The 26,201-nt window shown below is 46.0% G+C and overlaps 1 protein-coding gene across 1 annotated transcript in view; it reads left to right on the forward strand.

Moving 5' to 3' along the window:
* Positions 1–26,201, forward strand: part of dgki (diacylglycerol kinase, iota) — a 338,338-nt gene that overhangs the window by 43,891 nt on the left and 268,246 nt on the right. The window contains exons 10-12 of the mRNA XM_068000112.1: positions 1,152–1,234; positions 11,261–11,321; positions 23,773–23,886. Coding sequence (XP_067856213.1) covers positions 1,152–1,234; positions 11,261–11,321; positions 23,773–23,886 — 258 coding nt within the window. The remainder of the gene's footprint in view (positions 1–1,151; positions 1,235–11,260; positions 11,322–23,772; positions 23,887–26,201) is intronic.

The following is a 26,201-nucleotide window of genomic DNA, read 5'->3' on the forward strand; positions in this document are numbered from 1 at the left end:
ACCGAGGTTTCCACTGAAATTTGGGCAAAGTTACCTCAGCGGGAGGAGCCCCCAGGAGATTCACCACCATAGTCTAGAGATTGCACTCCTGGCGCTGCAACGTCGACAGTGTGACGGGTGGGATTTGTGCCCAATCGTTCCGCCCTGTCTCAAAATCCCTGGGATGGCGTCAATTGACTATTGGGTGCAGGCATCTTTGCCAATACTGGTGCTATTGCAGCACTCTCCCTATGGACCTGGCAGGAATTCAGAGCAGCCATTCTGTTGGGCGGTAAAGGCTGAGTCTGGCGGAAAATTCTTGATTTGAACCTTGCTGGTCCCTCACTAGTTGGCCTAATATCCAAACACCAGTCCATCTCTCTTGGATTGATTGCCATTTGAATACGGCCCTGTATGCAGGTGTACTTACCGTTGGCTGCACAGGAGGCACAGCTGCCGAAACTTGTAGAGGATTTTGAGATCCCACCAGTCCTGCCCAAAACTTGAAATCAGGATGGAGTGGGGTGGGGGGGGGGGGGGGGGGGAGGGGAATGTGGAGGTGAGCAGATGAAACGCCCCTTCCTCCCATCATAATTTCTCTTCTGAACCGCAAAAGGGCGGAAACTCAGTTGAATCGAGTTGCGCTCCAATTTCCTGCCCCTCCGCTCCTACCGTACCAGAAACCCGGGGCCCCCAGAACAGTGCAATTTCTAGTCTCATATTTCATAGGCAAATATTCGGGACCTTCATCTAGCCTTTTATGTAAATACACAGCCTAACAACGGTGAACGCCCAGTTTATGTGAACGATATTAGGAAGTGATGGTGCCCTTGCAAGACGGCTGGAAAAAGACACAAAGTGATGATGTCTCTTCCGCGTCACTATAACATGATTATGAAGTGCCCACTTAACTCAGGTGACTGCGTCCTGTGCCCAGCTGCAGATCTACCAGCGATACACACGGCAGGGGGCAGAAACCTGGCGTTACCTCTTTGTGATCCTTTTTTGATTTGTTTTGTCCAAGAACTGGTGCACCTCTTCTCATTTGGGTGGGCACTAATTCAAAGAGAACTGGTGAGCGCTCATCATGGTTCTGACCCTGCTCTGTCCATCACTCTTTGCCGTTTTACCTTTCATTGAGTGTGTGTCTTCTCTTTAAATTTCTGTGACAGGGAAACAAGGTCCTCCAGATGTTCATGTGGTACCTGAACCCACGGCAAGTCTTTGACCTCTCACGGGGAGGACCAAGAGAAGCGTAAGTCTGGACAACCATATCAGGAAACCTGCATTATCTGTACATGGCTGAATGTACCATTCCCTGAATATACTCCACTCCTAAATCTCCCACCTACCCGCATATAGGTTCTCAATAGGTGTGTATAAAGTAGAAGGGTATCTGCTGAAGCACAGACCGAACGGAGTGGATTGCAAACAGAGTGGGAAATTGAGAATTTGGTGAGAGGGGGACTCTGTTAAAGTGGTGAATTGAAATTAAAATTTTGTTGAAAATTTAACATAGAACTTTAAAACTTTAAAAGAAACTGCAAGTCAATGGCAGTTTACAGTCAATCAGCTGTAAGTGATTGTCTGAATAAAGGGTAATTACTGTGAAGCTGATTGAGCAGTTGTAACTGCTGTCCTCAAAAGGTGTATAAACTAGAAGGTATCTGCGAAAGCACAGTGTGAATGAAGTGGCTTGTGAACAGAGTGAGAACTTGAGATTTAGGTGTAGAGGGGAAAGGACAGTGAACAGAGAGGAGGGGCTCTGAGAGACCTGGAATAAAAGGATAGGTTCATTGGGGTAAGTAAACAGTAAGTAAATTAATAATCGAATATCTAAAGGGAGTTTAGATAAAAAAGATTTCTAAATATAATGGATGGACAGCTGAGACCCATTTTCTGCAATTCCTGCACCATGTGGGAACTTTAGGATGCTTCATGTGTTCTGGAGAGCCACATGTTCAGGAAAAACCTCCAAATACTCGAGAGTCACTGCAGAGCATAAGGGAGGCTGAAGGGTTCCTGGATCATACTTTCCAGGATGTGGTCACATCTGCAGCTACAGCGAGTTCAGGATAGCAAGTGGGGGGCCATTCAGAAGGGTTGGAAGAGTCAGGCAGTGCAGCAATCTTCTGGGTGTGTGGCTACTCTCAAACCGGTATTCAGCATTGAATATCAGTGAGGTTGACGACACCTCGAAGGAGTGCAGTCCTGAGCATGGCACCATGAGGCAAAGGACTGCACAGGGGGGCACAGTGAAGTGTAGAAATGCAGTAGTCATAGGGGTTTTGATAGTCAGGGGACAGACTGGCATTTCTGTGACCATTGACATGAGAACCATATGGTATGTTGCCTCCCTGGTGTCAGGGTAAAGGACATCACTGAGAGGGTGCAGAGCATTCTGCGGGGGGAAGGGAAACAGCCAGAAGTGGTCTATGTAGGTCCCAACGGAAAGTAAAGGATGAGGTCCTGCAGGTAGAGTTTCAGGATCTTGGGAGGAAGTTAAAAAATGGGACCTCAAAAGGCAGTAATCTCTGGATTACCCCCAGTGCCACGCGCTAGTGAGTACAGCAATAGGCAGGTTAATGCGTGACTAGAGACATGGTGCAGGAGGGAGGGCTTCAGATTCTTGGGGCATTGGGACCAGTTCTGGGGCAGGAGGGACCTGTTTAAGACGGACAGGTAGCCTCAACAGAGCTGGGACTAATGTCCTCGTGGGGAGTTTTACTAGTGCTGTGGGGGAGGGTTTAACTAATGTGCCAGGGGGATGGGCACCAGGATGTAGCATTAGAAAGGAGAAACAAGGTGCACAAAGGATTGGGAGAGACAGATAGCACTAGAGTAAGAAATAGTACAGTATTAGGTGGGATCAGACTAAGAGAGAACACGAGAAGGTCTAAGACAGGTTTAGAGTGCATGTGTGTAAACGCACAAAGTGGTAAATAAGGTTGGTGAGCTGCAGGCGCAAATAGCCACATGGGAATATGATGTAGCGATAATGGAGACCTGGCTCAAAAAAGGGCAGGATTGGATACTAAATATTCCTGGATACAAGGTGTTCAGAAAAGATAGGGAAGAAAAAATGGTTGGGGCTGTATTGATTAAGGAGAACATTGCAGTGCTGGAGAGAGAGAGGATGTCCTTGAGGGGTCAAGGACGGAATCTATTTGGTTAGAGTTGAGAAACAATAGAGGTGCCATTACACTACTGGGTGTATTCAACAGGCCACCAACTAGTGGGAAGGATATAGAGAAGCAAATTTGCAGGGAAATTAGAGGTACAAGAACTATAGAGTAGTGATAATGGGGGATTTCAACTATCCTAATATAGACTGGGGTAGTAATAGTGTAAAGGGCAAAGAGGGGGAGGAATTTCTGAAGTGTGTTCAGGAGAACTTTCTTGATCAGTATGTTTCCGGCCCAGTGAAGAAGGAGGCATTGCTGGATCTAATTCTGGGGAATGAGGTGTGTCAAGTGGAGCAAGTGTCAGTGGGGGAACATTTAGGGAACAGTGATCATAAAATTATAAGATTTAGATTAGTTATGGAAAAGGACAAGGAGCAATCTCAAGTAAAAATACTTAATTGGAGGAGGGCCAATTTCAATGGGTTGAGAATGGACCTGGCCCGGGTAAATTGGAATCCAAGATTGGCAGGCAAAACTGTAATTGAACAGTGGACGGCCTTTAAAGAGGAGATGGTTCAGGTACAGTCTAGGCACATTTCCACGAGGGGGAAAGGTAGGACAACTAAAGCCAGAGCTCCCGGGATGATGAAAGAGAGAGAGAATAAGATGAAGCAGAAAAAGGCGTATGACAGATGTCAGGTTGATAATACAAGTGAGAACCAGGCTGAATATAGAAAGTACAGAGGAGAAGTGAAAAAGGAAATAAGAGGGGCAAAGAGAGAGTATGAGAATAGACTGGTGGCTAACATAAGGGAATTCAAAATCTTATAGACATATAAATAGTAAACGGTTATTAAGGGGAGGGGATGGAGGCAGAGGGCATGGCTGAGGTACTAAATGAGTACTTTGCATCTGTCTTTACCAAGGAAGAAGATGCTGCCAAAGTCACAGTAAAAGAGGAGGTAGTTGAGATACTGGATGGGGTGAAAATTGATAAAGAGAAGGTACTCGAAAGGCTGGCTGTACTTAAAGTAGATAAGTCACCCGGTCCAGATGGGATGCATCCAAGGTTGCTGAGAAATGTAAGGGTGGAAATTGCAGAGACTCTGGCCATAATCTTCCAATCCTCCTTTGATACAGGGGTGGTGCCAGAGGACTGGAGAATTGCAAATGTTACACCCTTGTTCAAAAAAAGGGTGTAAGGATAAACCCGACAACTACAGGCCAGTCAGTTTAACCTCGGTGGTGGGGAAGCTTTTAGAAATGATAATTCAGGACAAAGTTAATAGTCATTTGGACAAATGTGTATTAATAAAGGAAAGCCAGCACAGATTTGTTAAAGACAAATTGTGATTAACTAACTTGATTGAGTTTTTTGATGAGGTAACAGAGAGTTGATGAGGGTAACGCGGTTGATGTTGTGTATATGGACTTTCAAAAGGTATTTGATAAAGTGCTACATAATGGGCTTGTCAGCAAAATTGAAGTCCATGGAATAAAAGGGGCAGTGGCAGCATGGATACTAAATTGGCTAAGTGACAGGAAACAGAGAGTAGTGATGAACGGTTGTTTTTCGGACTGGAGGAAGGTATACAGTGGTGTTCCCCAGGGTTCGGTACTAGGACCACTGCTTTTTTTGATGTATATTACTGACTTGGAGTTGGGTGTACAGGGCACAATTATCTAATTTTTCAGATGACACAAAGCTTGGGAGTGTAGTAAACACTGAGGAAGATAGTAATAGACTTCAAGAGGACATAGACAGGCTGGTGGAATGGACAGACAGGTGGCAGATGAAATTTATTGCAGAGAAGTGCAAAGTGATACATTTGGCAGGAAGAATGAGGAGAGGCAATATAAACTAAATGGTACAATTCTAAAGGGGGTGCAGGAACAGAGAGACCTGGGGGAATATTTGCACAAATCTTTGAAGGTGGCAGGACAGGCTGAGAAAGCAGTTTAAAAAGTATATTGGATCCTGGGCTTTATAAATAGAGGCATAGAGTACAACAGCAAAGAAGTTATGTTGAACCTTTATAAAACACTGGTTCGGCCACATCTGGAGTATTGTGACCAATTCTGGGCACTGCATTTTAGGAAGGATGTGAGTGAATTAGAGAGGGTGCAGAAAAGATTTACTAGAATAGTACCAGGGATGAGGGACCTCAGTTACGTGGATAGACTGGTGAAGCTGGGGTTGTTCTCCTTGGAACAGAGAAGGTTAAGAGGAGATTTGATAGAAGTGTTCAAAATCATGAAGGGTATAGATAAAGTAAATAAAGAGAAACTGCTCCCATTGGTGGAAGGGTCGAGAACCAGAGGACACAGATTTAAGGTGATTGGCAAAAAAACCAAAGGTGACATGAGGAAAATCTTTTTTACACAGTGAGTAGTTATGATCTGGAATGTGCTGCCTAAAAGGGTGGTGGAAGCAGATTCACTCCTGGCTTTCAAAAAGGAATTGGATAAATATTTGAAGGGAAAAAATTTGCAGGGCTACGGGGAAAAAACAGGGGAATGGGACTAACTGGATTGCTCTTACAAGGAGCCGGCACAGCTCGATGGGCCGAATGGCCTCCTGTGCTGTAATGATTCTATATACCACTGTCCCTATTGGGTTTTGCACTCGATATTCTCTCAAGTTCCACTTCCCCGATCATTCTAATGAGCAGATGTGCATCCCCAAAGATCCTGAATGCAATCTTTTATTGTCCAATATCCAGTTGCACAATTGCGTGACGCAGGAATCATGTCGTAAAGCCCTTACTGACGATACTGCCTATTGTAATATTGCCCGTGCCACCATCTGTGTTCTCCTTGCTTTTCAGTCTGCCTTCTGAAAAGAGATCTATTGAGATGAGACACGACTTCAAACCAACAAAGGGTTTATTTTACATGAACTATATTATTAAACAGAATACAGTTTTCGCAGTAGCCTCATGGTTCTGGTACTGCAGTAGCAATCCAATGGTTGTGAATTCAAATCCGACTATGGTATATTGGGAAATTGAATTCAGTGAGATCTGGTCGTTTGTGGGCAGGCACCAGAAAAAGTCACCATGAAAGTTGCCAGATTGTCATTAAAACCCTGCTGCCACCCCTACCCAGTCTGGTCTATATGTGGTCCCACACCACATGGTTGACTCGTAATGCCCTCAGGGCAACTAGGAATGGGCAATAAATGTGGCCTTGCCAGCATTGCCCAAATGCCAAGAACAAATATATTAAAAAATCTCTGCTCCTCAGATTATGAAAAAAATGAATAAAGATGCAACCTTACTCACTCCCTCGATGTAGACCCACATTCAAGCTGAGTTATTCCAGAGCTACATGGTTCTGTGTTCCATTACTGGTTGCTAGGGCTTCCTCATCTACTCTGTCTCTGAGAGAGAAAGAATTCCCTGTCCCCATTAAGTCTATGTAAGCGGGGGTTCCACCATCCAAGCTCTGTCACTGAGGACTCCAGATTAAAAACTGTGGGCATACAACAAATCTGTCATTGTTTAATTAACCCAGAATAGGTATCTACTGACACGGATTGAAAACAACATTCGCTGGTGTTGGACAGTGACTGATCATTTCAACTGACTGATCTAAAGGGGTCTTTCCATTGTATGGATGCAGGCATGTCTCAGCTCCGACTCCCACCCTGAGAAGCAAGTTAACATTTCCAATCCTCATGGCAACTAAACTGGATTTACCCAGCTTGCTCAATGTTAAGGCAACCAGCTGATTTTTATAGTATAAATTTTTAAAATGCAGTGCGGGTAATACAGTTAAAGACCAAATCAATACAGTCACACATCCCACACCTGAATACACCATACACCTGAATATTCCCCACACTTGAATACACTCCATATCTAAATATACCACATGCCCAATATATGTCCATTCCCAATATACCGTACACTCGAAACTACTCCCCACCCGATATTCACCACTCCCTAATATACCCCACATCAGAGTGCACCACACAAACGAGTGTACACCAGTCAAATACATTGCACACCAAAATATACTTCACACCCGAATATGTATTTCTGTGTGTAGTATACAGTACTGTGTGAATGGGGAACATCAGTCCTCTGTGTACAGAACATGTGTCAGTGTTATGTATGCAAGGGAGTTTCAATTTTGTGTCTGGAGGGGTGTCAGTACTTCAGCCCCAATTTTAACCCTGCCCCTCCCGCATGAACGGTGTGCGTGTAGTGGATTAATATCGGGTTTGGGAACTTACCTCACCGTTCCCGAACCGTTTACGCTGGCCGCCATTTTAAATGGCGATTTTGTTTTTATTTTTGCTTCGGGACAGACGCCTGGCCCAGCCAAGCGAGGGCCTAACCACAAGGCCAAAGTCACGCTCCAAAGATGTCGTCCGGAACCGCAAACCATTTTAACTAAAGATCGACGATCTAGGCCCGCCCAGTCCTGGACCCCCAGCGAAACCTGGCGGCTGGGAGGATCGGGGCCAGAAAAGGCCCAGGTAAGTTTTATTATTCTAAATGTTTTCTTGTGGGCCGGGAGGAGCAGGAGAGCTCTCCATCACCCACAAGGAAACCTTGGTGCCTCCGCTCCCCCTCCCACATCTGCGATTGCCTCAGGACCCCCCCCCCCCGCCGCACCCCGACCTTGATCAGTGTAATTCACTGCCGAGGGCCCTCCCCTCATATCCCGCACATCATTCCCGCCAGCTTCAGGCAGAAGGCCCATTTAAATCATTTAAATGAGGCTCAGGCCCCTGTAGTCATGGGGTGGGGGTGGGGTGTCTGGTAGGGCTCAAACAATGTTTCCACTGCCTGGCCCATTGCGGGGGAGCTTTGCAGTACAGCCGCCAGCAAGTATTCATCTACTGCCTGCTCCACAACTTCACCATCGTGAGGGACCAGCCCTTACTGGGCAGCAAGGAGTGCAGCAGGAGCAGCATCGCCCACCAGTGCTCCGAGCTGCCAGAGAGCAGCTCATCCAAAAACACTTCACCTGAACCGTCCTTCACATCCCCAATCCACCAACGGTTCCACAATCCTTATCACCACTGTCCTTACTACCACTTTCTCATTGACTCCCTTCACTCCAGCCTTATGGGGTTTGCCTTCACTTCACTACAAATATAAACACCACCAACAAATCCAGACCAATAAACAAATTTATCAAACTCAATTCCATCTGTATCTAGTAGTTAGAAATAATCATGAATCATTCTTGTGCAAGCCGTTAGTGCCTGTCTCCTGTGCTTGTTTCCCTATCCTAGTGCCCCTATGACCATATCCCCAGTGGCTACAGCTGTGGAGGTGTAAGGCTGCTGAGCTTCCATTGAGGGCCCTTCAGATAGCCGTGGTGGGCGACCTCGAGCAGCTCTGGACCTTGAGAGCCCGGCTGCAGACTGCACCATCTCGGCCTAGGCCGGGGCAGGGAATAGGATCGCCCTCCTCCTGTGCACCGCCTAGATTAGGGCCTCCAAAGCAGCATTGGAAAACCAGGGGGTCCCGTCTGCTTGTCTGCCAGCTATTACTTTCTTCAGAAGTCTTCCTTCCTGTCAGCAGCCAGAGTGTACTTCCCCTTTAAGAGGTGCTGGCTGCCTTTAAGTAGCGTCAGAGACGGTTGATTTCCAGTCCTCCCAAACAGGCGCACAGCCAATGAGCAGCACGGGTAGCGCTGGCTGTACGCATCAATGATTTTAATGAGGTCCCAGCTCGAATGTAACGTGCTGCCTGGGCCCAAGTGAACATGCACATGCAATGTGCTCCCCGTCCCTTTACGCCTGATAACGGGTGCGATCGAATGTCTAGGCCTACGTATGCAGAGAGTATTTGTTCTCTGTGTGTGAGCGCAGTGTCAGTACTTTCCATGTAGAGTGAATATTAATGCTCTATGTGTAGAGATAGTGTCAGTACTTTCCATGTACGGTGAGTATTAATGCTCTGTATTTAGGAATAGTGTCAGTACTCTATATACACAGTGAGTATTAATGCTCTATGTGTGGGGATAGTGTCAGTACTCCATATACACAGTGAGTATTAGTGCTCTATGTGTTGAGATAGTCTCAGTACTCCATATACACAGTGAGTATTAGTGCTCTATGTGTGGGGATAGTGTCAGTACTCCATATACACAGTGAGTATTAGTGCTCTATGTGTTGAGATAGTCTCAGTACTCTATACATAGTGAGTATTAGAGCTCTGTGTTTGGGGATAAGCATTCTCCAAGGCGGCCTTCGAGACACACGACAACGCAAAACCGTCGAGCAGAAATTGATAGCCAAGTTCCGCACCCATGAGGACGGCCTCAACCGGGATCTTGGGTTCATGTCACGCTACACGTAACCCCACCAGCAAAAAAGGGGGGAAAAAATTATGTTTTTAATATTCCCTCTCTCTCTCTCTCTCTGCCATTTTGGGTTTCTTTCTGTCTGTCTGTGTAATTGACACAATGTATATCCAGTGTACTGGGACGTGCTGTTCTCCGTGACTGGCCTGTTTGAATAACAACGACACCTTTTGATTGGTGTGATGCTGTCCCAGCCTAGTATAAGATATGCGATTTGAGAACCTTTTCACTCATTCACCTGACGAAGGGGATAATCTCCGAAAGCTTGTGATTTTAAAATAAATTTGTTGGACTATAACCTGGTGTTGTAAGGTTCCTTACATTTGTCCACCCCAGTCCATCACCGGCATCTCCACATTTTGGGGATAGTGTCAGTACTCTATATACACAGTGAGTATTAGTGCTCTATGTGTGGGGATAGTGTCAGTACTATATACACAGTGAGTATTAGTGCTCTGTATTTAGGGATAATGTCAGTACTCTATATACACAGTGAGTATTAGTGCTCTATGTGTGGGGATAGTGTCAGTACTCCATATACACAGTGAGTATTAGTGCTCTATATGTAGAGATAGTGTCAGTACTATATACACAGTGAGTATTAGTGCTCTGTATTTAGGGATAGTGTCAGTACTCTACATACGAAGTGAGTATTAGTGCTCTATGTGTGGGGATAGTGTCAGTACTCTACATACGCAGTGAGTATTAGTGCTCTATGTGAAGGGATAGTGTCAGTACTATATACACAGTGAGTATTAGTGCTCTGTATTTAGGGATAGTGTCAGTACTCTACATACGCAGTGAGTATTAATGCTCTATGTGTTGAGATAGTGTCAGTACTCTATATACACAGTGAGTATTAGTGCTCTGTATTTAGGGATAGTGTCAGTACTCTACATACGCAGTGAGTATTAATGCTCTATGTGTTGAGATAGTGTCAGTACTCTATATACACAGTGAGTATTAGTGCTCTGTATTTAGGGATAGTGTCAGTACTCTACATACGCAGTGAGTATTAGTGCTCTATGTGTAGAGATAGTGTCAGTACTCTACATACGCAGTGAGTATTAGTGCTCTATGTGTAGAGATAGTGTCAGTACTCTATATACACAGTGAGTATTAGTGCTCTATGTGAAGGGATAGTGTCAGTACTCCATATACACAGTGAGTATTAGTGCTCTATGTGTAGAGATAGTGTCAGTACTCTATATACACAGTGAGTATTAGTGCTCTATGTGTAGAGATAGTGTCAGTACTCTATATACACAGTGAGTATTAGTGCTCTATGTGAAGGGATAGTGTCAGTACTCTATATACACAGTGAGTATTAGTGCTCTATGTGAAGGGATAGTGTCAGTACTCTATATACACAGTGAGTATTAGTGCTCTATGTGAAGGGATAGTGTCAGTACTCTACATATGCAGTGAGTATTAATGCTCTATGTGTAGAGATAATGTCAGTACTCTATATACACAGTGAGTATTAGTGCTCTATGTGAAGGGATAGTGTCAGTACTCTATATACACAGTGAGTATTAGTGCTCTATGTGAAGGGATAGTGTCAGTACTCTACATATGCAGTGAGTATTAATGCTCTATGTGTAGAGATAATGTCAGTACTCTATATACACAGTGAGTATTAGTGCTCTATGTGAAGGGATGGTACTTTCAAATGATAAAGGAGAGAGTGTTTGGGTTGAAGGACACGCACCTGAGACTTGTTAGCTTGGAGTAATAGAAATACTGTTGTACCTGCTGATTTCACTGTTGATTTGCGAGGCTCTTGTGTTGCATTGAATCACAGTCAATGTTTCCTTTTTCCTTAACAGCTTGGAACTGTATAGAAAGGTCGCAAACCTACGGATTCTGGCCTGTGGTGGGGATGGAACGGTATGTACATTTAACAAATTAAATCTTTAATCAGATAGGACCTAAATAACCTGCATGTATTTTTTAATTTGATGAATGTTTGGTCAGAGAATGCATTAGTGTAAGGAGTGGGGGGGAGGGGAGGGGTTTAAATGTCCTTTATTGTCCTCTAATTTTCTCCCGCTGGGTCACCCCTGAAGGCTGACTGAGTTTAACCAGATGATGACTGGGTTATACAGATCAGAATTTCGTTCCATTGTCTGTGATGAGTTGGCTAATCTCTGAATGCTGGAATTGGCCACAGCATCCCTGTGTTTGGGGGGCAGGGGAAATGGGCCAGGGCTCCTGCTCCTGATCCACTGCCGGGAGTGTATGAGAAGAAAGGGTTGGCCCTGGGTGTGATGGCTCCTGTGGACGAATAGCTCACGGTGGAAGAGCTCATGGGCAATTCACTAAGCCTCAGCCACGAATAAAGGCCACATGGAAAAAGTAGTGACGGTGACCTGTGCCCATTCATCAGTACTCCAGCGAGGAGTCAATGCCTCCAAGAGAGAAAGGGAAAAATATTGGTAAGAATTTTTTTTAAAACGAAGGTGACCCCACTGAACAGCACAGTCTGAGGCATTGGCTTCTGTCTGAAAACATCTGTGCTGACCTGTGACCTGTTCAAAGAATTATAACAGAGGAAGAGTACATGAAACAAGGCAAACTTCACTGTACGATTACATCCAATACAGCATAGAGAGATCCAAAGGCTCATCCCTTCTGCCAATTTGACGTGGCTTTGCCACATCTTCCCCTATTTCAAGCTGACAGTAGGATTAGCCTTTGAACCCCGCTCCGTGCTGCAGATAGGGCTCCACGTTTTTGTGATATTAAAATAAGGACAGGTGGAGGCCATTCAGCCCCTCGGGCCTGCTCTGCCATTCAATTAGACCATGGCTGATCTGTACCTCAACTCCATTGCTCCATATCCCTTGAAACCCTTACCCGACAAAAATCTATCGATCTCAGTCTTGAAAGCTCCAATTGACCCCTCCTATCCATCGCCTTTTGGGGGAGAGAATTCCAGATTTCCACTCCCCTTTGTGTGAAAAAGTGCTTCCTGATTTCACTCCTAAGTGGCCTAGCTCTAATTTTAAGATTATGTCCTCTTGTTTCCAAATGAAACCGTTTCTCTGTATCTCCCCTATCGAATCCTTTAATCATTTTAAACACCTCAATCAGATCACCCCTCAATCTCCTATACTCAAGGGAATACAAGCCAAATTTATGCAACCTGTCATAAATTAACCCTCTTAGCCCCGATATCACTCCCAGTATCAGCATCAAGCACTCCCAGGTCAAGCACATCACAGGTTAGATACAGAGTAAAGCTTCCTCTGCTCTGCAGTGGCCATGTCCTCAACCCCAACCTCAAAGGTTGCCACCTTGCTGCATTTTCCATTTGGCCACAGACTGCACTCTCCACACACTGCTGATGTGTTCTTGTTGGGAAAAACATCACATAAGGGATGAGCCACCCCTTTGAGCTGTTCTCTGATGGCTTGCAGTCAGAGAGGACCATGGGACCCTTCCTGTTCTGTGCAGCACATAAGGGGTCAGTCTCCCTGAGCGTCAGATCATTTTTACCTAGTACAAGATAATCTTCAACATTCTGACCTGCAGTCAATCTCAAGCTCCCTAAAGGCTTCTTACAGCACCACTTTGCTCATTATTGTTCTTCAGTTTTCTTAAGAAAGAAAGAATTTTCATTTATATAGCGCCTTTCACAACCTCAGGATATCCCAAAGCGCTTCACAGCCAATGACACACATTTGAAGTGTAATCACTGTTATAATGTAGGAAACTCTGCAACCAATTTGCGCACAGCAAGGTCCCACAAGCACCAATGTGATAATGACCAGATAATCTGTTTTAGTGATGTTGATTGAGGGATAAATGTTGCCCAGGGCACCGGGGAGAACTCCCCTGCTCCTCTTCGAATAGTTCCGTGGGGGGCAGATGAGGCCTCGGTATAATTTCTCATCAGAAAGCGGCACCTCCGACAGTGCAGCACTCCCTCAGTACTGCACTAAAGTGTCAGCCTAGATTATGGGCTGAAGTGTCTGAAGTGGGACTTGAACCCGCGACCTTCTGACTCAGAGGGGAAAGTGCCACCACTGTACCTTAAGATAAAAAAACATTTTTTGAATCCTCATTATTTTCCAAGTGTTCATATAAAAAGACACAGAAAGTGGCTTCAAAGACGGGTTGAAGTGTTCCAGGACCTTCACCGTGGTGGGTGGCTGCAATGACTGTCTCTAAGAAACATGAAATAAATGCAAAGAGCAGCTATGGTGACTTGACAATCCACATCAAGCAGGATTGGTTTTCTCAAGTTCAAGATACATCGCAGGACAAAATTCTATAAAGTCCTGCTTGGCACTGCCTGCATCAGCTAGTTTCACCCATGGGTCACTCAAGTTTATGGTGACTCAACCCAACCAGCACTGGTGGCCCATCGGGATCTTTGACAATGGTTACACTGAGACCGCCAAACCAGTAAGGAGAAAAATGGTCACCGTCGCTCTGCTCATTGCTCTGGTGTCCACCGGCACTGTGATTCTTCACCATCTCCTCCAAGCCGTCACAATTGAGACTGGCCAGCCTCCAAGACCGCACATTATCTCACAAGTTCTGCTACACTGACCTGTCTCATTTGAGGGCTCAATCCCACATTGCTTTGGGGTAATGCCTGTCACCCAGTTTCTGCAGTCTTCCCAATCAATGTTAGCCAGAAATCACCACCGTCGTAGTTTGGGTCAAGAGAAAGTGGTTGAAGCCTTTCTGCAGTCTGCTATCTTTATCTCGTGTAGGACATCAAGTGGTCGCTCAGTACCGATCTTCACAAGTCATTTAGCAAGAGGTAAAGCTGTCCCTCAGCTTTGGCCAGAGCCAAAAGGTTGGAGAAGTAGAAGATGGTGATGGTGACATAGCAGCCTTCACACCAAGTACCACCAGATACAGTTGTTTGACACTTTCAGTGCTGGGGTTGTTTAGAGTCAGAGTGTTTCCACTCTAAAAGTCTCCGAACCAGAGATTGAGGAGTTGCTCAGAAGCTCCCAGCAATCCCAGGTTTACACCTTTGGAGGGTTGGTGCTACCCATTTCTCTATGGACCATAGCTCACAGAATTTGGGAGGAGTTTCCTAAGCAAGTGCATTAACCTGGCCTGGCAAAGATGATGTAGTTCCTGATTGTGAGTCCAGGTGGATAGATTCCTACAGTAGATGGACCTTTGGTCAGGGACCAGTACTACTCCAGATACCTTCCCACCAAATACATTGGAATGGGTTCTCTCACCAGGTGGATATCCGAAATCAAAGTGTGGACCATGGATCAGTCCATGCTCCTGGTTGAAAAACTGCCTCAATGCAGAAACAATCTGCATCCTGGATGTCGATGTTTGATCCATTGGCCAAGGGACTTTTTTCCATAGATTGATGTAGCTGCATCATTCAGGCTTCCCTCAGGGACTATAACTTTGATGTATGCACTTTGATGGAAGAAGACTTTTTTGGCATCAAGTGTTAACCCCTCTGTGGCTTCGGGAGGAATTCCACATCCCTGCGATCATATGGAGCTAATTGTTTTAGCCCAGAACCTGCCCAACATATTTCACACTGCAGATTCCTGAACTCCCATAAGGAAATATCAAAATATATAAGGGCTGATTTTCTGAATGGGTGCCCCCGGTGCAAGACCCCTGGTGTAGAACCTCGGCCACTGGGAACACGGTGGGAACACATATTGAGAAATAATGAGAGTGCTTCCCACCATTTTTCATGCATTCTGAAAATCGTGGCGACCATGCCTGCAATTTCCCAGTGTGTGCTCTTGGCGGCCGAGGCAAATTGGGACTACAGCCCTCATAAAATTAAACAGGACAGAGCTCCAATCCATCGCAGTTGGCTGTTGTACCATGGTCTTTCAGAGATTGGCATTGGTTAAAGAGATCCTGGCAGAGCACTAACTTCATGTTCTCAACTAGCAGCCATCTTCACCGTCCAGAACGCTCGGCTCTCCTTAAAGTCTTTACAGTTGCACTTGGTGTTCTGGTTGGTGGAGTTGGGACTGAGCATTGGCTCTGGCTCTGAGGTGTGATTCCAGAAGCAAAAGGAATCCCAGGAGGTTTTGCCACAACCGCCACCACTTCCTTAATCAACACTACCGATGGATTCGTCCTTGCTGGGTCTACAGGGTGGTGGGGCACAGATACAGGACAACAGGACCTTGAGCTGGTCGATTGTGGATCAGTATAACAGGCTTGAATTGTGAGTGGTATTTCCAGCCCTCAGACACGTTCAGATTCTGGTGTAGTACACGTCAGTGCATCTTATTAATGCTGGGTAAAAAACGTAATGCTGCTCATTCATTTGTATCTGAACTACCAGGCAACACTCCCAGCATAACACCTGACCAGGGCGGCCAATGCTTTTTGAGCCACCTATACGAGTGGAAGGAATTAATCCAAGAAAGACTTGTATTTCTGTAGAGCCTTTCACAACCTCAGGACGTTCTAAAACGCTTCACGGCCAATGAAGTACTTTTGAAGTGTAGTCACTGTTGTAATGTAAGAAACGCAGCAGACAATTTGCACCCAGTAAGCTCCCACAAACAGCAATTAAATAAATTATCAGATCATCTCTTTCTGGTGTTGGTTAAGGGATAAATGTTGACCAGGACACTGGGAGAACTCCCCTGCTCTTCTTCAAATAGTGCTATGGGATCTTTTACATCCACCTCAGAGGGCAGGTGGGGCCTTGGTTTAACGACTCATCTGAAAGCCAACACTTCTGACAGTGCAGCACTCCCTCAGTACTGTGTTGATGAATCAGCCTGGATTTTGTGCTCAGGTCTCTGGAGTGGGGCTTAAACCCACAACCTTCTGCTTCAGAGGCAAGAGTGTTATCCACTGAGCCATGGCTGACAAAATAGTCAAAGGCATATTCTGAACTTGGATTTTCCATCCTTAGACATCTTTTACACCAGACAATCACTGACTCACTTGTTTCCAATGAAGGAACAATGACGTCAGCATGGAGGCTGGATAGCCCTGTCTTTTTTAATGAACACTGGTACTACAATTCAGGCATTGTGGTAATGGGAGCTCTGCCCTATGGGTGCTGTGGTAATGGGAGCTCTGCCCTATGGGTGCTGTGGTAATGGGAGCTCTGCCCTATGGGTGCTGTGGTAATGGGAGCTCTGCCCTTTGGGTGCTGTGGTAATGGGAGCTCTGCCCTTTGGGTGCTGTGGTAATGGGAGCTCTGCCCTATGGGTGCTGTGGTAATGGGAGCTCTGCCCTTTGGGTGTTGTGGTAATGGGAGCTCTGCCCTGTGGGTGCTGTGGTAATGGGAGCTCTGCTCTTTGGCTGCTGTAGTAATGGGAGCTCTGCTCTTTGGGTGCTGTGGTAATGGGAGCTCTGCTCTTTGGGTGCTCTGGTAATGGGAGCTCTGCCCTTTGGGTGCTGTGGTAATGGGAGCTCTGCCCTTTGGGTACTGTGGTAATGGGAGCTCTGCTCTTTGGGTGCTGTGGTAATGGGACCTCTGCCCTTTGGGTGCTGTGTAATGGGAGCTCTGCCCTTTGGGTGCTCTGGTAATGGGAGCTCTGACCTATGGGTGCTGTGTAATGGGAGCTCTGCCCTTTGGGTGCTGTGTAATGGGAGCTCTGCCCTATGGGTGCTGTGTAATGGGAGCTCTGCCCTTTGGGTGCTGTGGTAATGGGAGCTCTGCCCTTTGGGCGCTGTGTAATGGGAGCTCTGCCCTTTGGGTGCTGTGGTAATGGGAGCTCTGCCCTTTGGGTGCTGTGTAGTGGGAGCTCTGCCCTTTGGGTGCTGTGTAGTGGGAGCTCTGCCCTTTGGCTACTGTATAATGGGAGCTCTGCCCTTTGGGTGCTGTGTAATGGGAGCTCTGCTCTTTGGGTGCTGTGTAATGGGAGCTCTGCCCTTTGGGTGCTGTGTAATGGGAGCTCTGCCCTTTGGGTGCTGTGTAATGGGAGCTCTGCCCTTTGGGTGCTGTGTAGTGGGAGCTCTGCCCTTTGGCTACTGTATAATGGGAGCTCTGTCCTTTGGGTGCTGTGTAGTGGGAGCTCTGCCCTTTGGGTGCTGTGTAATGGGAGCATTGCCCTTTGAGTGCTGTGGTAATGGGAGCTCTGCCCTTTGGGTGCTGTGTAATGGGAGCTCTGCCCTTTGGCTACTGTGTGCAGCTCTAGTGCCGAGAGCTCACCTGGTCCTGCAGCGTGAGGTCAGCTCCTTTGCACGCTATCATATTGCTCCTGTTACACAGCAGATGAAGCAAAGGATGCTTAATTTGTTGCCAGTAGCTCTTAAAGGTCTTCTGGTCACCTTTAAAGCAGTCTGATTCTGAGAGGTAGAAATGACTACAGCAAAATGAGGATGCACCTTTGGGGGTCCTACTGTGGAGGAAGATGGTCCTTTTTCCGTGCAGAGATATATCCCCTGAATTACGGGTGACAGCAGGCTGGATGGATGTAGCAGAAAGAATCAATGGTGTCCAACCTGGTGGCAGGTGAAGAAGAAATTTGCTAACTCCAGAAAGTATGCCCGTACTTAGCTTAATTTTACAATATTGCCTCACAGTGCACCTGAACAGCACCTCACTGTTAGCTTGGAGCAGTGCAGAGAGAGAATGCACAACTCTGGCAACTGTTCACCTACATCCCAAATGGACAGGCACTCATGTATTGCTGCTGTGTTAATGAAATTGCCCATGAAAGGTGGGCAAAGAGCAAGCACATAGTCAATGTAAGGCATGCTTCATGTTCACAGACTTGTTCAGGAGGTTGATGGCCGGGGTCCTCTTCTGCCACTGGCTTAGACACCTTACCGTGATAAAGACCCTCTGCAGGACAAGGTTGCAATCATCTTGGATCCCTAGGCCAGCCTGTACTATCCTTCCTCCTGCACAATTAGAGGGTGGTGGGCAGCGGGATACACCAAAGTCCCACCTAGGCAGAGCTCAATTACCGCTCCCCTGGTGAACACCCACAGATGGTAGATGGGGTGCAACGTTAAGGAGGAATGTGTAACTGCAGTAGTGAGACCCTGGACACCATAAAGTAAACAATGAAACCACTGGATCAACATGCATCTATTTCACACAATTACCAAGCTCACTTCCCTTTAACAAACAGCAACCACCATGGATGAACAAGCCAACTGTGCAGCGTCCATTTTAAGTGAGTGCTGAGGTCCAGCTGTGCTGTTTGGACACTGAGACTATATTAATGAGCCATGATTTTACTTCATTCTTTTTGAGGCCTTAATAAGGCCAATTCACGCCTGATGTGCAAACCCTCAGTACTACAGATGCTTCCCCATTGCATTTTATCATGCAATGTATTGTTGATGAAGAGCAGGTTTCAGCATTAGATAATGTGGGTTACTGACCCAATGCACACTAATCATTGCATTACTGGCCCCATGTTTCTATGTGCATTTCCTCCTTTTACGCTGACAGCTGGAGTGTTGCAGAGGATCAGATCCAGCAAACTTCCAATTAATGGCTCGTCTGTCGAGTGGGAACATTTTTTAGACTAATATCTACCATTGTTGGTAGTAGACATACTTATGACTTTTCATAAAGCAACTACTAATAAAGCTTCTAATTTATAATATAAATCTCACCTCTGAAAGTTGTGAGTTCAAGACCCACTCCAGAGAATGAGCACATAATCTAGACTGACACTCCAGTGTCGTACTGAGGGAGTGCTGTACTATCGGAAATGATTTAGTAAAAGTGGACTGGAAACAGCTACTTGAAGATAAATCAATGTCAGAGCAGTGGGAGGCATTCAAGGGAAAAATTCAAGGGGTGCAGAGTAAACATATTCCCACAAAGAGAAAGGGTGGGGCTGCCAAATCTAGAGCCCCCTGAATGACAAGCATAGAGGGTAAGAAAAGCCAGTAAAGAGAAGCTTATGTCAGACACCGAGAACTTAATACTACAGAAAGCCTAGAGGAGTATAGAAAGTGCAGGGGTGAAATTAAAAAGGAAAATAGGAAAGTAAAGGGAGGGCATGAATAAATATTGGCAAGTAAAATCAAGGAAAACCCAAAGATGTTTTATAAATACTTTAAGAGCAAGAACTAGCCACATCTCTAGCCAAGCTGTTCCAGTACAGCTACAACACTGGCATCCACCCGACAATGTGGAAAATTGCCCAGGTACATCCTGTCCACAAAAAGCAGGACAAATCCAATCCGGCCAATTACCGCCCCATCAGTCTACTCTCAATCATCAGCAACGTGATGGAAGATGTCGTCGACAGTGCTATCAAGTGGCACTTACTCACCAATAACCTGCTCACCGATGCTCAGTTTGGGTTCCGCCAGGACCACTCGGCTCCAGACCTCATTACAGCCTTGGTCCAAACATGGACAAAAGAGCTGAATTCCAGAGGTGAGGTGAGAGTGACTGCCCTTGACATCAAGGTGGCATTTGATAGAGTGTGGCACCAAGGAGCCCTAGAAAATTGAAGTCAATGGGAATCAGGGGGAAAACTCTCCAGTGGCTGGAGTCATACCTAGCACAAAGGAAGATGGTAGTGGTTGTTGGAGGCCAATCATCTCAGCCCCAGGACATTGCTGCAAGAGTTCCTCAGGGCAGTGTCCTTGGCCCAACCATCTTCAGATGCTTCATCAATGACCTTCCCTCCATCATAAGGTCAGAAATGGGGATGGGGATGTTTGCTGAAGATTGCAGTGTTCAGTACCATTCGCAACCCCTCAGATAATGAAGCAGTCCGTGCCCGCATGCAGCAAGACCTGGACAACATCCAGGCTTGGGCTGATAAGTGGCAAGTAACGTTCATGCCAGACAAGTGCCAGGCAATGATCATCTCCAAGAGAGAGTCTAACCACCTCCACTTGACATTCAATGGCATTACCATCGCCGAATCCCCCACCATCAACATCCTGGGGGTCACCATTGACCAGGAACTTAACTGGAACAGCCATATAAATACTGTGGCTACAAGAGCAGGTCAGAGGCTGGGTATTCTGCGGCGAGTGACTCACCTGCTGACTCCCCAAAGCCTTTCCACCATCTACAAGGCACAAGTCAGGAGTGTGATGGAATACTCTCCACTTGCCTGGATGATTGCAGCTTTTACAACACTCAAGAAGCTCGACACCATCCAGGACAAAGCAGCCCACTTGATTGGTACCCCATCCACCACCCTAAACATTCACTCCCTTCACCATGGCGCACAGTGGCTGCAGTGTGTACCATCTACAGGATGCACTGCAGCAACTCGCCAAGGCTTCTTCGACAGCACCTCCCAAACCCGTGACCTCTACCACCTAGAAGGACAAGGGCAGCAGGCACATGGGAACAACACCACCTGCACGTTCCCCTCCAAGTCACACACCATCCCGACTTGGAAATATATCGCCGTTCCTTCATCGTCGCTGGGTCAAAATCCTGGAACTCCCTTCCTAACAGCACTGTGGGAGAACCTTCACCACACGGACTGCAGCGGTTCAAGAAGGCGGCTCACCACCACCTTCTCGAGGGCAATTAGGAATGGGCAATAAATGATGGCCTTGCCAGTGACGCCCACATCCCATAAACGAATAATAAAAAAAGGATAACCAAGGATAGAACAGAGCCAATTAGAGACCAAAAAGGTAACCTATGTGTGGAGGCACAAGATGATGATATGGTTCTTAATGAATACTTTGCGTCTGTCTTCACAAAAGAGAGGGACGATGCAGAGATTGTAGTTAAATAGGAGGAATATGACATATTGGATGGGATAAACTTAGTGAGAGGGGAAGTATTAAGGGGATTAGCATCTTTGAAAGTAGATAAATCACCAGGGCCGGATGAAATGTATCCCAGGCTATTAAAAGAAGCAAGGGAGGAAATTGCGGAGGCTCTGACCATCATTTTCCAATCCTCACTGGATACAGGCATGGGGCCGGAGGATTGGAGGATTGCTAACGTTGTACCATTGTTTAAAAAGAGAGCGAGGGATTAGACTGAGTAATTCCAGGCCAGTCAGTCTAATCTCGGTGGTGGGCAAATTACTAGAATCAATTCTGAGGAACAGGATAAACCGTCATTTAGAAAGGCACGGGGTAATCAAGGACAGTCAGCATGGATTTGTTAAGGGAAAGTCATATCTGACTAACTTGATTGAATATTTTGAGCAGGTAACAAGGAGGGTCAATGAGGGTAGTGCATTTGATGTAGTGCAAAAGGAAACTTTTGCACTACATCAAGGCTTTTGACAAGGTCCCACATGGCAGACTGGTCATGAAAGTACAAACCCATGGAATCCAAAGGAAAGTAGCAAGTTGGATCCAAAATTAGCTCAGTGGCAGGAAGCAAAGGGTAATGGTCGACGGGTGTTTTTGTGACTGAAAGGCTGTTTCCAGTGGGGTTCCGCAGGGCTCAGTATTCGGTCCCTTGCTTTTTGTGATATATATTCATGATTTGGACTTAAATGTAGGGGACATGATCAAGAAGTTTGCAGATGATACAAAAATTGATAGTGAGGAGGAAAGCAGTAGACTGCAAGATGATATCAATGGACTGGTCAGGTGGGCAGAAAAGTGGCAAATGGAATTCAATCTGGAGAAGTGTGAGGTAATACATTTGGGGAGAACAAACAAGGCAAGGGAATACACAATAAATGGGAGGATACTGAAAGGTGTAGAGGAAGTGAGGGACCTTGGAGTGCATGTCCACAGATCCCTGAAGGTAGCAGGACAGGTAGATAAGGTGGTTAAGAAGGTATATGGAATACTTTCCTTTATTAGTCGAGGCATAGAACATAAGAGCAGGGAGGTTATGCTGGAACTGTATTAGTGGTTTGGCCACAGCTTGAGTACTGCGTACAGTTCTGGTCACCACCTTACAGGAAGGATGTGATTGCACTAGAGAGGGTGCAGAGGAGATTTAGGAGAATGTTGCCAGGACTGGAGAATTTTGGCTGAGGAAAGATTGGATAGGCTGGGGTTATTCTCATTGGAACAGAGGAGGCTGAGGGGTGATATAATTGAGGTGTACAAAATTATGAGGGGCCTAGATAGAGTGGATAGGAAGGACTTATTTCCCTCAGCAGAGAGGTCAATAACCAGGGGGCATAGATTTAAAGTAATTGGTCGATGGATTAGAGGGGAGCTGAGGAAAATTTTTTCACCCAGATGGTGGTGGGGGTCTGGGACTCACTGTCTGAAAGGGTGGTAGAGGCAGAAACCCTCAACTCATTTAAAAAGTACCTGGTTGTGACCTACAAGGCTATGGACCAAGTGCTGGAAAGTGGGATTAGGCTGGGTGGCTCATTTTCAGCTGGCGCATACATGATGGGCCGAATGGCCTCCTTCTGTGCCGTTAATTTTCTATGATTCTAGGTGCCGTCTTTCTGATGAGAAGTTAAACCGAGGCCTCGTCTGCCCGCTCAGTGGATGTAAAAGGCCCCATGGCACTATTTTGAAGAAGAGCAGGGGAGTTCTCCCTGATGTCCTGGCCAATATTTATCCCTCAACTAACATCACTAAAATACAGATGATTTGGTCATTATCACATTGCTGTTTGTGGGACCTGACTGTATGCAAATTGGCTGCCGTGTTTCCTACATTCTACTTCAAAAGTACTAAATTGGCTGTAAAGCACTTTGGGACGTCCTGAGGTTGTGTAAGGCGCTATAGAAATGCAAGTCTTTCTATCTTTTCAAATGGAATCAGTTTGGCCAATTGTGCTCTTCCAAGTGCATTATTTGTCCTGTGATGTTTTATTTGTTTGGTACAAGTGCCCACCCAGCTGTCCTCTCAGGTAAGACAGGGATCGCAACCAATTTATTTTGCCCGATGCCCTTGGGTAAAATGAATTGACACTCCAAGGTGGAGCAGGTACTGATATACTGTGCGGGAGCAGGTACGGTCACACTGAAACACTTCCAACTTGGTGACAGAACATCTCAAACAGGGGTATGTTCATTTTCTCCCCCTAGTGGGAACGTGGACCAGTCCACTCCAGCAGTGTGCGAAGGATGCTCCTTCGGAGAACAGCAAAAGTAACCTCTCTTTTCCCACACCAGCCATTCAGAGTCTCTCTGAGTAAGATTGCCAATTCAGTACTAATTAGTGCCAAATTAGGCTCAATTTTGTAACGCGGGCCCACATCCGCTAGGAACTGGGTTGAGACTAATAATAACGTACACACAACAATAAATGTTTTCTGTTTATTATATATAGGGTCCTCCGGTGCCGATTGTTTATTCCTGATGCTGAAGGAATAAAATAGAAAATCAGGGCACAGCTATGAACTAGAAAGTATAATGGCATCGTCCTTTTCTCCAAACCCCAGCAAGTTTTCCGATTTGGCAAGAATGAAGGTGGCAGCCACCGAGGCTGGCTGTCTCATAGGGTTGCTGAGTAATGTTTTCTCTCTCCCTTTGTCCAGGTGGGCTGGATTCTTTCCTTATTGGACGAACTGAAGCTCAGTCCCCAGCCTCCAGTCGCAGTGCTTCCACTGGGGACCGGAAATGATCTGGCCCGTACTCTCAACTGGGGAGGGGTAGGTACAACACTTGGCAGCCCCACAGGTAATCCTGGAAGGATGGGCCCGGAACGCTGCCCAAAAGACGATGAATTAAACATGCCGTGCAGCCTGTCGGAGGGCAGCTGGTGTAAGGGACTCAGTGACCAGCGGTGGTAACGTGGGCCGGGAAGTTCCTCGCAGCGGTTCAAGCTACCTGCACTGCCCGAAAGGGTGGTGGAAGCAGATTCAGTAGTAACTTTTGGAAGGCAATTGGACATTTACTTGAAGGGAAAAAATTTGCAAGACTGCGGTGAAATAGCAAGGGAGTGGGACTAATTGGATAGCTCTCTCAAAGAGCAGGCACGGGCACGATGGGCCGAATGGCCTCCTTCTGTGTTGTACGATTCTATGATAACCGTTACCGCCAAGTTTCAGGCGAAGCAATGCCAGACAGAATGGGATCAGCTCCGAGGAATTTCCCGGCCATGGAGGGTGGTTTCAAATCTGCAAGAGATAAACGGAGAGCACGATACGTACTCTCCAGTTAAAGCAAACTGAAAATGTATTCAGGACATTTATTTACATTTGGGAATGTGTGAAAAAGAAAGTACCAGTGTCCCAGACAACTCAGTTTGTAAACGCAAACACTTTTAATACTGAGCCGTACAGACCAGAGAGTTCCGAGGTTTGACTCCTGCTCCCTGGTGCTGGACTAGCTGATCTCCAGGGTTCCCATTCCCATCCATTAACTCCTGGAACGTTCAAGTGTGTGGACATCCGGTAAGGAGAGGATTGGGTTCGGCCGCACTGCCCCCCACAGTCAAATAGCCTGCGGACACTCACTGTCCAGTGCTCACAGTTCATGGTTAATTGATCCAGGTACAGTGCCCATTCCTTATAGCAGGCAGGTTGGTGTTAACGCGATTTACCCGCGTATCGCCTTTTAGAGACACCGAGAGAGAACGGGAACAGAGAAGGAAACAAATGGATGACTGGATTCTGATTCCGTCCCCTCGGGTATAGTTAACAAAATTTATCTTGGAAAGGGATTAACAGATGGTTTGTCCAGGATTTAAAGCCAATGGTTTTCCAATGTCCTCAAATTACCAATTGGAGAATTGGGAGCTGGTAAAATGCAGCAGAGACAGGATTTCTTAAATCTCTGCAGCAGTTACTGGTAACTGAGCCATGGCTGGGATTCTAGTTCAGAACGGGTGCTTCTTAGAGATCCTGGGCTTGAAACAGACACAAACGCAGAATGATCCATGGAGGGATTTAAATACAAATATGATAACGAGGTGCGAAGAACTTATTGAACTGTCTGAAATAGTCAGCCTGCTTAATACGTTATAAGTGGCGCCTTTGTAATTGGCGCCTGTGGTATTGGCAAATGGTTAACACTTGTGATCAGTGTGGATGGTGTAAGTGGTGGGGACTGTACTTGAAAGCTGCCATTGCCCATTTAATTATACCTAACATGGGTCTATGCCTTCAGGAAAGGAGGTGAGAACAAATATGAACAGATATAGTGATCCAATACTCTGTAAAGAATATACGCTTTATTCTAGGGTGGCCTCTGAATAAGAGACTCAGAAAATGCCTGATTCCAGTAGTTAAAAATGATAGTGTGTGTGTGTGAAACTGAGAATCTGTCTGATCTGTTACTTGATTTAAGCATTGCTGAGTTGTAAGCAGAGTGGAGTCACCATGTTGGCTAACTTAGGAATATAGGAACAGGAGTAGGCCATTCAGTCTGTTCCGCCATTCTCATTGGAACAGAGGAGGCTGAGGGGTGATATAATTGAGGTGTACAAAATTATGAGGGGCCTAGATAGAGTGGATAGGAAGGATTTATTTCCCTCAGCAGAGAGGTCAATAACTGGGGTTGATCGGTATCTCAACCCCATTTACCCTCCTTTGCTCCATATCCCTTGATACCTTTACCTAACAAAAATGTGTCAATCTCAGTCTTGAAAACCCCATATAATTTTGAAGACTGAACATTGTTGAAGCAAAGTCCATAAATTCTTGTAAAAGAGAGTTAGATAGTTGCTTCAAAGGAGGAATATTAAAGGATATTAGAGTAGATGGCTCAGAAGGGTGGAATTAGATTAGTGGCTCATTTGGAGAAAGCATTGGCACAGACTCGATGAACTGAATGGCCAGTTTCTGTGCTGTAATTTCTATTATTCTATGTAGCTGGTCACTGACTGAGGAAGAACAAACTTTTCTATCTCGACTTAAATCGAACAGTCGGCTTCCTCCTGCAACCATTATTATGTTCTCATTAGAACGGAGGAGATTAAGGGATGATTTAATAGAGGTGTTAAAGATTACAAAGGGATGGAACA

Source organism: Heptranchias perlo, chromosome 18 (genome assembly GCF_035084215.1).
Source record: "Heptranchias perlo isolate sHepPer1 chromosome 18, sHepPer1.hap1, whole genome shotgun sequence".
Lineage (NCBI taxonomy): Eukaryota > Metazoa > Chordata > Chondrichthyes > Hexanchiformes > Hexanchidae > Heptranchias > Heptranchias perlo.